General features: G+C 58.1%; 1 protein-coding gene across 9 annotated transcripts in view; it reads left to right on the forward strand.

Annotated features, from left to right (window-relative positions):
- BCOR (BCL6 corepressor) overlaps nt 1-13,410 on the forward strand; it is an 83,591-nt gene that overhangs the window by 37,259 nt on the left and 32,922 nt on the right. For 7 of the 9 annotated variants that reach the window (XM_049834754.1, XM_049834759.1, XM_049834763.1 and 4 more), the window contains exons 2-4: nt 7,342-7,472; nt 8,997-9,075; nt 9,955-12,783. In XM_049834754.1, the coding sequence (XP_049690711.1) occupies nt 7,387-7,472; nt 8,997-9,075; nt 9,955-12,783 (2,994 nt within the window). In that variant the 5' untranslated portion in view covers nt 7,342-7,386. Of the gene's footprint in view, nt 1-4,283; nt 4,325-7,341; nt 7,473-8,996; nt 9,076-9,098; nt 9,826-9,954; nt 12,784-13,410 lie in introns of those variants that run through there. The other 2 variants (XM_049834757.1, XM_049834762.1) reach the window with 2 other exon arrangements.

Raw genomic sequence — 13,410 nt, forward strand, 5'->3', positions numbered from 1 at the left:
AAGGTCCCCGGTGCACCGGGGGCCGGCTGTGCAGACAAAGCCCTGCGGGGAGCGGGAGGCTTTCAGGCCGGCCGCGCTAGGTAAAACGAGAGACGGAGGCACCTAAGTTTAATATTTCGCCGTTGTGCGCCGGCCATTTGCTGCATGAGACGCGGAGCCGCCGTCCCCCGGCGGGGCTGCCGTGGGGGGGGGGACGGGGGAAAGGGAGGGGGGGAGTTGGTGGGGGGGGGGGGAGCGGAGGGAGCCGCTCCCCATCCATCAGCCCCTCGAAGCTGTTGCTCCGTAAATGAGGGAACCACAGGCCCTGTCAGCCGCAATTATGCAAAATGAAGTCGTCCGTGATCAATATCTCCCAACGTCCCCGACGGATGCGGAGGGGGGGGGGGGGCCGCCCCCGCCCGGCGTGCCGCGGCGGCTCCGCGCTGGGGAGCGGTGCGCCGGGGTGGCCGGAGGGAAACCAAGGGCGTACGTCCCATTAATCACTCCGCCCCCCCCCCACCCCCCCTCCCCGGGGGTGCGGCGGGGGCTGGGGGGGAAGGAAACGGGGGCCGTGCTCCGGTATTTCTGCAAGGATAACGTTGCGGAAGTGAGCGCAGGCTTTCGCCCAACTCTCTCTCTCGCAGGAGCGCTGGGACTTTTGTATTCGATGGGGGGGGGGGTTGTATGTGTCCTCCCCCCCCCCCCCCCAAGCCCGATAAGTTTCCCGAGCTATCAGAGGGGGGGGGGCACGGCGGAGCCCGGTGAATGGCGAGCCCGCGGCGCTACGCTCGCCCAGCCTCCCGCGGCCGAACAATGGGGGACGGGCGGGGGGAAGGGGCTGGCTTGGTGGTATTTTTCTTCTTTTTTTTTTTTTTTTTTTCTTCTCCCCCCCCTCTCTCCCCTCTCTCTTTTCTTTCTCTCCCCCTCCTGAAAAGCAAAAGCCATACGGAATAAAGGCAAACAATGAAGGGGCTCCCGGGATGCCGAGTGCGCGGCGGGTTAATGGGGTGGGAGCGCGCAGGGCCTTGCGCTCTGCTCTCCCTTCTCCGCGCCCGGGAATGCGGCCTTAAATTACCTGAAATGCACATTTCTGCCCGGCCCGCGGTGCGTGGGTGTGCGTGTGCGTGCGTGCGTGTGTGTGTGTGTCCCTCTCCCGCTGCTGCCGCTGCTCCTCCTTCGCAGCCCGGGCTCGGCTGCTGCCTGTTGTCTCTGGCAGCAGCAGCGGAAACCTCGCTCCCGTGCGTGCGTGTGTGTGTGTGTGTGTGTGTGTGAGAGTGAGTGTGTGTGTCTCTAAAATGGCGCGGACGGCCTGGGTAGGGAGATGCCGCGGCGGGTGGGCGAGGGAGGGAGGCCGGGCTCTCGCCGGGGGGCCCCGTCTGAGCGGGGGCCCGGGGCTTTCTGCGGCAGAGCCGGTTTGCGGCTCTCCTCCTCCTCCTCCTCCTCCTCCGGTAGTCTCCTTCACGGCACGGCCGGGGAGCGGCGGCGGGCTGAACCGCCGGGCTGCCCGGTTCGGCTTGCAGGGGAGGAAACCCCCGGTCCCCCCCCCCGTCCCCCCCGTCCCCCAGCCAGCTCCGAAGAGAGCAGCCTGCCCGCCCGCCGCCGCTGCGGAGGCATCGTCCGCGCCGGGGGGCCGGGGGAGGGGCGGCCGCCGTAGACGGCGGTGCGGGGCTGCCGGTGCGGCGGACGGGGTCGGTGTTTCCCGCGGATCCCCGGGAAATCCTTCATGCAGCGATGCCTCAAAGTTGGGTACCAACCCCCCCCCCCCCGGTGTGTGTGTGGGAGCCTTGGCAGCCTCACTATCGCACCCCCTCGATGCGTTTTTACCGGGGCGGGGGGGGGGGGGGGAAATGGGAGCGAGAGCCCCCGCCCTGCAAATGTCCCGTAACCTTCAGGTGTGGGCATCGCCGTGTGGCGGGGGCAGCCTTGCCGCCCCCCCTCCCCGGGAGGGGGGGGGGGGCCGCCCCAAAGCGGCGTGTGTCTGGGGGTCCGGGGTTTCCCCCGGGGCTCCGCGGCAGGCAGTGCCGTGTGGGCTCCGGGGGAAGGCGGCCAGGGTTATTTGAAGGATCGCCAGCCATTTTAACTTTCCCTTATTGGCCTCCTCCCCCGCCCCCTTCCCCAGTTCCTAGGCTTATTATTAATTGAAAACTTTTTTTTTTCTCTCTCTCTCTCCCCCCCACCCCCCCTTTCTCTTTTTTTTTTTTTTTTCTTTTTTTTTTTTGGCTGCCGCCGGCGCTGAGCGCGATGCAATGATTCGCCTCGCAGCATATGGGAAAGGGGGGAAAAGCGCCGCTGCCGCTCCGGCGCAGCGACTGTCTGTGCAGGGGCCAAGGCGTGACAGACGGCGCTGGGGGGGGGGGGGCGCGGGGGCCGGGGCCGCCTCTCCCTCGGGCCGCCTGTGCCGGGGGGGGGGGGGCCCCGCTGGAGCCCCGCTGCGGGCGGAGGAGGAGGAGGAGGAGGGAGGACCGGGGGGGGGGGGTGGTGTGTGTCTGTCTCCCCGCCGGGCCGGAGCCAGGCGCAGCGCGGCGGTGCCCGGCGGCGGGGAGGAGATGCCCCGCCGGTGCTGGCTTCGGTGGCTCCGGTTATCCTCGGGACGGCTCCGCCGTGGCGTGTTTACACGGCAGAAAGTCCCGGTCGCCGTCCGACACGTGACGGTGTGGGAGCCGCGATGGGGGGGGGGGGACGGGACACGGGGACACACGGGACGGGGACACGACGACGGCTGCGGCAGGAACCTTAAAATAGACGCCGACCCCCTTGCGGTGCCTGCACGTTGCCTAAATCGAAATGCACTACTGTCGTGCATGACTCAATATGTATTTTAAATCGGTTTAGCGATCTCGCTGGCGCATTGTGCTTAGCTTTATGGTTAAATGAAATGCCACACGTCCCGGGTAAAGGTCAAACTTCTTCTCTAATCCGCGGATCCGTGCGGCGGCTACTTAGTCTGCAGCTTCCTCCTCTGGTTTACAAAACGTGTCACTAGCGGTGATGCCGTGTGGAGATTGCAAAAAATAACCCACGGTATTTTTTTTATTTTTTTTTTTTAAAAGCGCAGCCACCCCTGTTCTTTAAACGCTTGTCTAATATTAGATCGCTGGCTGCTGCCAGAGCTTTATACGGCGCATTGTAAACGGTGCAGCAATACAGTGTCTTTAAAGTCTCCTTTCTACCCGTGGCACAGGTCGTTGTTTTTTATAACTCGTAAATATGTACGTCGGAGGTACAAGATAAACGAGGTACCTAAACACATTCATAAGCAGCTGCCCGTATTTAAGCTTATAAATACCGTACGAGCGCTGCCCTTTAAATCAAGCTCCAGATGAGCGGGTTGAGGGCTAATCGAAGTAGATCGCTACGAGTCCCCGATTGCTTTTCACTCCTCTCGCCGGGATTTTCACAAATCTAGAAATGATCCTTTCAGTGGCCTGGAACCGGGCGGCGGTTGGGGGGGGGTGATGATGGAAGGTTGGAGGGGGGGGGGGGATCAGAGCCGGATAATTTATTGCCTCGCTTTTTAATTCCCGAAAGGCCGGCTTGTTTGCCGAAGCGCCTGCCGCTCCGTCGGTGCCACCGGCGCTCTCAGACTTTTTTTTTTTTTTTTTTTTTTTTTTTAATACCCCGCGCAGCCCTCCCCGCCGGCTGCCGTTTGCGCTGCTGCTGCCGCTGCCGCTGGCTCTTGTGGCTTGTGCAGTGGAAACTGGCGGGCTGCCAGGCGGAGCTCGGAGGTGGAAAAGAGTAAAGGCGCCAAAAGGGAACTCGTGCGCCGCTGCAATTCTCCTCCCGCCCCGCTTCCTGGCTTCGCTGCAGCCGCCGGCACCGCCGGGCTTCCTCCATTCCATTCCCCCCCCCCCCCCCCCCCTCCTTAGAGCCGAGACTTTCACCTCGTACACTCAGCACGCCGCGGGGTGTGTGTGTGTGGGGGGGGGGGGGGCCGAGAGGAGGCTGCCCCGGCCCGGGCTGCCCTGCCTTGCTCTCCTCTTTTCCCCGGAGGCACGGAGAAGCGGCGTCTTCCTCCTCCTCCTCCTCCTCCTTCCTCCCCCCCCCCCCCCTCCCCGCGGGCATCGGGTTTTTCTCGTTTCCACGCCAGGAGCGTGTTAACAAAAACTTTGCTGCTGCTGGCGTCAATGGCTGCCAAAAGTCTGTTGACGTTGCGAGGGAGACCCGAACGTTTCCCTTTTTAATCAGCTGCCCGAACGGCGCGGTGTGTGTCTCTGCCTGCCTCTGCGGCGCGGGGCCGGCGGGGCGCGGGCAGCGGCGGGGCGGGTGGGTGGGTGGGTGGGTGTTCCCGGTACGGCACGGCTCGGCACGGCACGGCTCGGCACGCCGGGGCCCCGCTCGGAAGCAGGTTAGTGCTTGCAGGCGCTTTTCACAACTGGTTTCACACGGCGGCATCGCTGCGGAACCGCGTGTGCGTTGCGCGTCTCGCCCCCCCCCCCCCCCCCCCCGCCTTCCCTCCCTCCCTCCCTCCCTCCCTCCCTCCTCCGTGCCTCACCGTCTATATTTAGCCGCAAATGGCTTTATCGGCCAGACACCTCCCGGAGGAAATGCCGTGCGCTCTCCGGCGGCCGAGCCCCGCTCCGCGCCCTGCCGCGCAGCGCAGCGGGGGCGGGCGAGGCGGGGCGGGGGGGCTGCGGCGCCCTGGGGCTCGTTGACAGCGGCGGGGAGCCTGCGGTGGCCCGGTGAGGAGGAGGAGGAGGAGGGAGGGAGAGACGTGTCCTCGGTTTCCACCGTGCGCTGGGACGCTCCGCCGCCCGTCGGGGTTGCATAACGGGGCCGGCTGCGCCCGCCCCCGCGGAAGCCGGGTATAAATAGGAGCGGTGCCCCCCACACCCCCCGAGTCGGCCCCCCCCTTGTCCCCGCAGCGCTGAGGGCTTGTGGAGCTGCTGGCGTTTGGCCGAGCGGCTGGAGTCCCCTGCGAGCCCCGACGGCGGGAGAGAGAGGAGGAGGAGGAGGAGGAGGAGGAGGAGGAGGAGGAGGAGGAGGAGGAGGAGGAGGAGGGACGGGGCGTGCGAAGAGTTAAAAGTCTGCTGCTTGTTGCAATGAAATTATGGCTGGCAGTGGCGCCGCTGCTCGTTCGGCAGACCTCCACTTTTAAACAGTTCACAAGAAGTTCATCAGGGCGGCGATTAGAACGGCACACACGCCGGCAAGCGGGGCGGCTTTGGGGAAGGGGCTGGCAGCCGTCGGGGCGTGGGTTCTGACCCACCCGGGTGGGCCCTGGGGACATCCCACCGCCTCCCCGCATCCTGCGCCCCGGCGGGCTTTGCCCTGCTCTGGCGGTGGCGGTGGCGGTGGTGGGACATGGCTGGGGGAAGCTCTCGGCCGCCCGTGCGACTTAAGCGTTCCGCTATCTGCACGGGTCAGGGGATTGACGGGTTCTAATTCAGGCCCTGCGCCTTATCTTAATGATACACTTCCACCGAGGAAGCCAGGCGGGCGCAGGCGGCCCCTGGGAGGAGCGGCGTGGGTTGGCCTCGTGTACCCCCAAAGGAAAGCGGGGAGCGGGGCCCTGCGCCGCCGAGGCCCCCGTCTCCTCCGAGCCGGCGTCCGTCCCTCGCGGCTGAGGCAGCGCACGGGGCGGCTACTAACCTTATGTAAAACCCTAAATCACTCTCTCCATGCTGCTGCTGCCTCTATTGAAAACATTACGAGCGGCGCATCTGGAAACCAGTAAATCTGTCCAGAAACCGTCTTTCCAGTGAAATAACTCCTTTTGAATGATAGCGCGGTATCTAATCTCCGCGGATTTTTGTTTCCTCGCAGCGATTTTTGCGGACTTCATTAGGGAAGGCTAACCGTTCTGGAGAGAGGAGGGTCAACACGCCGTTTCATTAATATACATTTGTTCCAGACGTGGAGTTTTGCACAAAAGGCCTCTCTGAGGGGAGAAAAAAGTGTTGGGGAACAAGGCTTTCCTGCCGTTTCAGTTCTTAAACCTCTCTGAACCTGTGTGAAGTATTGTGTTAAAGGCCCGATCTGGGCTTCTTCCCCATTAAATGCCAAAGCGATCATTTGCATATTTTGTAGCCTGACAAAGGAAATGAGTTTGCTGGGGAAGCATGGATGCTTTGGGAGACGTTAGGCATTAAACTCCCAGTGGTCAATCGCCCGTTACTGGCTTGTGTGTGTGTGTGCGCGTGTGTAAAAGGAGTATCATGCCTCCCGCTTAAAGGCTTCTATTTTTGTGAGAGAGGAAGAGCTGAGGGATATCCTGTGCATTAAAGGCTCCCCCTACTTATTAACCCAGCATTTAGCAGCAGGATGCAGGCTGAAGCTCAGTCAAAAGAAACGACTCAACCTCCAAAGAGCAATTAAAATCTTGCACTGGAATAAATCATGCGCCGCGATAATCCTGTTAATAAAACGCAGCTTGTCCTGACACTTCGCTCATGCAGCAAACTAGAATTTAATGCGAGCGGAGGTGGCGTTAGGCAAGGTAGAGGGGAGGAAAAGCCGTTCCCTCTCCGCCGCTGGACGCGAAAATGCGGTTACCTTTCACCTGCCTCTCTGGCTGCACACAGCGCCGATCCTCTTGGACTGCTAATACTTCTCCAGCGAGCCCGCTAATGATTTCTTTCCCTGGAGTGAGCAGGCATCATTGAATTACTGAAAGCACTCGCAGCAGCAGCAGCAGCAGCAGCAGCAGCAGCAGCAGCAGCTCCAATGCAGAAGCCACCAGGGCTTGGTGCTTAATCAAATCAAGGGGTGGGGAGCTCGCCAACCCACTTACTATTTTTAACCCCTTTCTCCAAGTTAGTCATGTGCAGACGCTAAAGGGAAGGTTTTTATTTAGATCCCTTCCGTAGCAGCGTCTCTTCAGTTTTAAGTCCTCGCGTGAAAGCTCTTATCAGCAATCAGCGTAGCTAATACGCACGGTACGTGGCTGTTCTGGCGATGCGCTCCTGCGCGTTCCTAATGCGGGGCTTTTGTGAGCGCCTGTGGGTAGTTTCCCGCGTTCCCCCAGCCCGTGGGGTCTCCCTCCTTGGTTCAGCCTACGTGAGATGAAGGGTTGGGGACTGGTGTGTGCTTGGCCGGCTGAGTCATTTCTTGTGGAAATGAAATGCAGTGGAGAAACTTTTATTTGTCGATAGCCTGGAATGATTCTTAATTTTCTGGATGTGCGCTGGGGAAAAGATCCATCTCCTCTGACCTATAAATGCCCTCAATTTGCTCCTTTATTGCAGGGTATCTCCCTTAGCGGTTAACGTAGGCAGCTCACTCCCCGCACCAATCCTGCATTCATTATTAATTACCCGGAGGGAGGCTGGCTGCTCCGCCGTGATGTTTGCACTTCCTCCTAGACAAATCTGCTCAACTTTTTTTTTCTTTTCCTTTTCTTTTTTTTTTTTTTTTTTTTAACAGAATATAAAACCGTGAAGAAAAAGCGGCGATTTTTAAGAAGACGTCATGCTTTCTGCAACTCCCCTGTATGGCAACGTTCATAGCTGGATGAGCAATGAAAGGGTCCGCATGTGTGGAATTAATGAAGACAGGTAAATATTTAAGCTTCTGGCAAGTTAAACCACGCTGTAATTCTGCAGCGTGAGGTCTCGGAGTTTGCTCACTTCCCTAATACTGGAGCAGGTAGCTGCTGCCTTGCATCGAGATCAGCCCAGCTTGGAGGGGAGGGCGGGGGGGGGAAACAAGACGTGCCTGAGAGCGGCAGAGCAGCCGCTGATTTACTATTTAACAGGCAACCTGGGTCAGTGAAGCGGGGACGCCCTTTAAAGAGATTACTCCCCAAAGCAGCCTTTAAACGCGCTTTTACAATTACTTTATTATTTCGTATTTGTGAAGGGGAATTAAACCAAATAGCGCACGTGTTCTTGCGGTGACTCTATGGCGGAGGGGCTCCTGCCTGCGATTTGGCGTTCCCTGCCTTCGGACCAACAACTTGTCCTGTGAAATAGCAACAGCGGCTTTTCTGTCTCCCACAAGTGAATTTCTCTTCCTCCCCACCTTTTTTCCTGCTGAACGTCATTCATTCGATAATTAAAATTACAGTCTTTAATAATTTTCAGTGGGGTGATGCAGGCGCTGGTCGGTGTCCTCTTCCCGTAAACCCCAGCTTTTTAAAAAGCGAAACAACGCTGAACAGAAGCTGCAGGTATGCCTGCACTTCTCTGTGCCGATTTTGTGTGGTTTTAGTATTTTTCTGTCTTCTCTTTGAGCCCGTGTTCTTACTGTTGTGTGAAAAGCCTCTGAGAAGCTGGGGAAAGTTTTTGGTCCTTGCAAGGGAATGCTATTTGCAAACATAAGCTGAAGGAAGGCGGCCAAACGTCTCATTTTGCTTTCACGCCCTCCTTCCTCCCTCTCCTCCCAGTTATTTAGGGACAATAATTTTACGTGCTACTTGCAGGAAAGGTGAATCGCTTAAAAACAAGTACATTAAAATTGCATTTCAGCTTTAAGGTGATCGTGTGCCTTTAAGCACTTTGAAAGGAGTTCTTTTGGGTAATGCTGAAAATTTCCTTCTGCTGCATGTCAATGATTTTTATCCCCGGGATTTGAAATTTGGCACTAAGGTATATTCTTTACTGGTGCTTTCTGTGGTAACAAGTCCCAGCGCTGCAGCACTGGTATGGCACAGATGTGCAGCTCCCTCTTTAGCATGAAACAGCTGACGTTCGTATGATATTAGCACGTGTGTGTGTTCATTTTCTCCTCGGCAGCATTTATGGATGGTACCTGAACAGCGTATGTTTAAAATGGGATATTCTCTCCTTGGAAAAAGGAAAGGGCAAGGGGCAAAAGAGAAGACCTTGGCAAAAATCACTTGCGTTGAAAGAGGCTGCTCTGAGATGTGCTTGGTGTGTTCTTGGTGTCAAAACCCTTTATGCTTATTTTCGAACGGTCCTTGCTTTGTAAAGTAGTGGCTGTGCATGGGTACGCAGAAGGATAAATACGGTATCGTATGGGACTTCTCTAGGGGAATCAAAATATGGAGGTGATATAATCTTGTACTGATCTGAGATGCGCAGGATGTTTTCAACTAGTAAGCTTCTGTTTTTTAATAGGAAAATTCCCGTTAATGATGGCGATGCACCGAAAAGCAGACTGGAGTTGAGGGAAGAAAATCACCTGAATCACAGTGTGGTAAGAAGTTAACAGCTTCATGCCGCAGCTGAATCTGTGCCTGTCCTCCCCACCTTGACTCCTACCCCTGGGTGTTGTTACGCCATCCATTTGGGGAAAGGAGTAAACCACCTTTCTGTTGCAGCTCTACCCGGGCTCGGGCACACGCGAGTTGTTTCTTGAAACAGCGAAATGGGGCTTTGTTTATTTATCTCGTTAATCTCTTAACGCTGGCTTTGTGGTGTGTGTTGTTGAAGGATGTCATGTTCTTCCTTTAGCTCTGTTATGGATAATGTCATGCAGTTCATGTAAGCGTTAAGTACAGCGATGTTTTAGCGAAGTTGGTGGTTTTCTCCTTTGAGCGTACGTGGGGAGTGGCGAGCGGGGCAGAAATTTGACGACGGACCTTTCTTCGTGCTGTGTCCTCAGACGCCTCGCCCCACGAATCGTGCGGCGGTGGCGAGCCCGGGAGCAGAGCTGCGGCGGAGGGGGAGAGGTCCTGGAGGAGGAGAGGCTCTCCATCCTTCTCTTCCCCTTCTCCGTGTCACAGCCCGCATCCTCTTGCTCTGGCAGGGCTGGGGCCGAGGAGCCGGTTGCCGCCGCACAGGAGCGGTGCCGCTGAGCATCGTCTCTGGGCCACTTCTGGCCGCTTGGGCTGTGGGTCCTCACGCCCATGAATTTTGGATGCGGAGAGATTTGTATTGACGTTTGCGGTGATCTGTATTGCTCCATAGGTTCCTGTTCTTCCGTTTTCCAGCAAGATCAGCCTCTGTATGTTTTCATGACGCACGGTGTGTTTGCATTAGTGTTGTTTCTCTTGCAAAATGCTGGTGTATCTGTAGCTTGAGCGGTAGTCACGTTAGTGAAATGTGAAAGTAACATACTTCTTGTTCTGTAAAGGTGGATGCGACTACAGCCCATCGCATTGACAGTCTCGCAGCTCTGAGTATGGACAGGTCTGGACTCATGCGAGAAGGACTCAGAGTCCCCAGTAGTATTGTCTATTCCAGCTTGTGTGGACTCGGCTCGGAAAAATCACGGGATGCTACGAGTTCGATAGCTGGGCTCGGATTTACTCCTGAAAGAAATCCAGAGATGCAGTTCAAGTCTAATCCCCCCGAAGCGGTAGAAAACGCAGCCGTCTCTGGAAAAGCCCCGAACGGCTTCAGCGCTATATACAAAACGCCACCTGGAATACAAAAAAACTCTGTCCCGACGGGGGAGACGCTGGGTTTGGACCGAGCTGCGGGTGACAAGCAGAGTCCCCTCGGTGTCAATGGTGCTAGTTACCTAAGGCTCCCCTGGGTAAACCCCTATATGGAGGGCGCGACGCCCACCATATACCCTTTCCTTGACTCACCAAATAAGTATTCATTGAACATGTACAAGGCATTGCTACCTCAGCAGTCCACCTACAGCTTACCGCAGCACCTGGCTTACTCGCCCGTATGTACGAACGGTGAACGTTTTTTATACCTGCCTCCCTCCCACTACGTCGCCCCCCACATCCCTTCGTCGCTGGCGTCGCCCATGAGGCTCTCGACCGCTTCGGCTTCGCCGGCCATCCCGCCTTTGGTGCATTGTCCGGATAAGAGCTTGTCGTGGAAGATGGGCGTCAGCCCCGGCAACCCCGTCGACACGCACGCCTACCCCCACATCCAGAGCAGCAAGCAGCCCCGGGTCCCCGCCGCCAAGCCGGCCCCCGCCAACATGCCGGCGGACCCCGCGCTCCTGCTGCCGCACTCGCCCCGGCCGTCCCCCCGCCTCCCCCTGCCCGCCCAGGTGGGGGACGCCTACGCCGATTTCCACAAACACTTCCCCAGGATCACCACCTCTCCCTCCTCCGCCGTCACCCTCCCAAAGCCCTACGTGAACGTCGGCGGCGAATTCCCGCCCTCCCGCCTCTCCAACGGGAAGCTTCCCAAAGGCAGCGACGCCGGGGAGGCTCCCCCGCCGGCCGCCCCCCACGCGCGGAAAGCCGGCCACGACCGCAAAGACGGCAGATCCCCCCCGCTCCTGGAAAAGCAGACCCCGACCAAAGACGTCACCGACAAACCGCTGGACTTGTCGGCGAAAGTCGTCGACGCGGAAACCGCCGGCAAGTCGGAGCACGGTAAGAAAATGACGCCGACGGTGCTGGTGCACGGCAGGGCGGGAGGGGGGACGCACTTGCCCGGCGGCGACATCGTTCAGAAGGAAACCATTTCTCCCGGGAACGGCTGCCCCATCTACAGGCCTGACATCATCAGCACGGCACCGTCCTCCTGGATCGTTCCCGGTCCCAGCCCCGGCGAGGAGAGCGGGAAGAGCGTCCAGCTGAAAAACAAGGCGCTGGACTGGGTGATCCCGCAGCAGCGGAGCTCCTCCTGCCCCAGGATGGGTGGCACGGAGGCGGTCGTCGGCAGCGTCTCGGGGACGGTGTCGGCGGCGGGGCGACCGGCGTCGGCGTCGCCGGCTCCCAACGCCAACGCCGATTGCGCCAAGACGGCCAGGAGCTCTGCGGAGAGCGCCGCCTCGGTCATACAGCACGTGGGGCAGCCCGTCGCCGCCCCTGCGAAACACGGCAGTAAGGTGGCCAAATCCTGCGGCCAGGAAGCCAACTTCAAGGCGAGCGAGACCGCCCTGGCCTCCAGCCCCATCTTCCTGCCGCCCAACGAGGCGTTTCGCTCCCCGCCTCTGCCCTACCCCCGGAGTTACCTCCCGTACCCGGTGCCGGAGGGAATAGCCATCAGCCCTCTCTCCCTCCACGGGAAAGGACACGTGTATCCGCACCCCGTCTTGCTGCCCAACGGCAGCCTCTACCCCGGCCACCTGGCTCCCAAACCCGGCCTCCCCTACAGCCTGCCGGCGGGGCGAGGGGAATTCATGACCTACCAGGACGCGCTGGGGATGGGGATGGTGCACCCCATGCTGCTGCAGCATTCGGCTTTGGAGATCAATAAGGAGGAGAAGGCGGAGAGGAGGTCGCGGTCTCACGAGAGGGTCCGCTACGAGGACCCGGCTCTGCGGAGCCGGTTGCCGGAGCTCCTGGAGAGCGGCGGGAAGATGCATTTCGAAGTACCCGGTGACAAGAGCGTGAAATTGCACCAGAGCTCCGGCCACAGTAAAAACTCGGCCAAAAGTGACAAACACCTCTTCCCGGATCTTCTGCGAGATGAGCAAGAGGCGAAAAGCGAAGCGAACGTAACGAAAGCCAGCTTTGCTACGGAAAGCGGTAATCAGGCTAATGACCCTACAAAGCACAAGGTAGAGCAGGCGTCGCAGCACAGAGATTTTATTGTAATGAGAGAGGAGTTTGGGAGAAATAATGATCTTCACGAAACCTATAATTTCAAGCAAGCCCAGAGTTCGTCGGTTTTCGGCTTAAGGAAAGAAGATTTATCTGTGAGCCAGCCGAAAGAGAGAGTGACGGTCCAGCCTTCGCCCGCTTTCTTGGAAAGCGCTCACGAGAGCGATGCTCCGGCTCTGGCTTTTGGCAAGGTGCAGGAGGACGCCAAGCCATTCTGCATGGGGACCGCGCCGCCAAGCATCGACGCCAGCCAGACCTATACCAAAGACGGAGCCGAGGACGCGGAATCTGGCGATGGCAAAATACTGAAGCCCAAGCCGTCTAAGTTGGCCAAGAGGATCGCAAACTCTGCCGGTTACGTAGGTGATCGATTCAAGTGCGTGACGACCGAACTGTACGCGGACTCCAGCCAGCTCAGCCGGGAGCAGCGGGCGTTGCAGGTGAGTCCGCGCGGTCCAACGACCGCCGCGCTTTTTGTTGCGATTTCTCTGTTGCAAGTCACAGTCGAGTATTAAAGTTGAGAGAAGCAACGCAGGTGGGGAAATCAGAAATTTTTTTTGTTAGGGGCGTACTCGCCAGAAACGGTTTTACATAGCCGAGTAAGTTCGTTACAGAGAGCGAGGCGATGTAAAGAATAGTATGTATGGCTTTTACGTATGTACGCGCTAGTAAGCTTTAAAGGGCTTTTACTAAGATCGGATAAAAATGTTAATGTACGTATGAAATGTTTGCGCAGTTACGGAGGGGAGTCGGACAGGCATGCATGTTACCTTGGCGCTAGCGATGGCTGTAATTTCTCAGCTGGCCTGTAGTGCCAGCTAGCAAAGCGTACCCAGAAGTTGTGATTAGCATGCCAAACGTGCCATTTGACGGAGAGGAGTCGCAGCCATGTATTAGCGGGTCTCAGGCAACGTTTGCGCCAGGCGAACGCGTAGGACAGAGTAGGAGCGGTGTTGAGGTTGATGCTGAGGGATGACGGACAGATACTGTATAGGAATATCCTTAAGGTATTTTACTTTTAATGAAGGGATGAGTTAAGCCAAATTGTTTTGCATTGTTAAGAAAAG

Source organism: Accipiter gentilis, chromosome 32 (genome assembly GCF_929443795.1).
Source record: "Accipiter gentilis chromosome 32, bAccGen1.1, whole genome shotgun sequence".
Lineage (NCBI taxonomy): Eukaryota > Metazoa > Chordata > Aves > Accipitriformes > Accipitridae > Astur > Astur gentilis.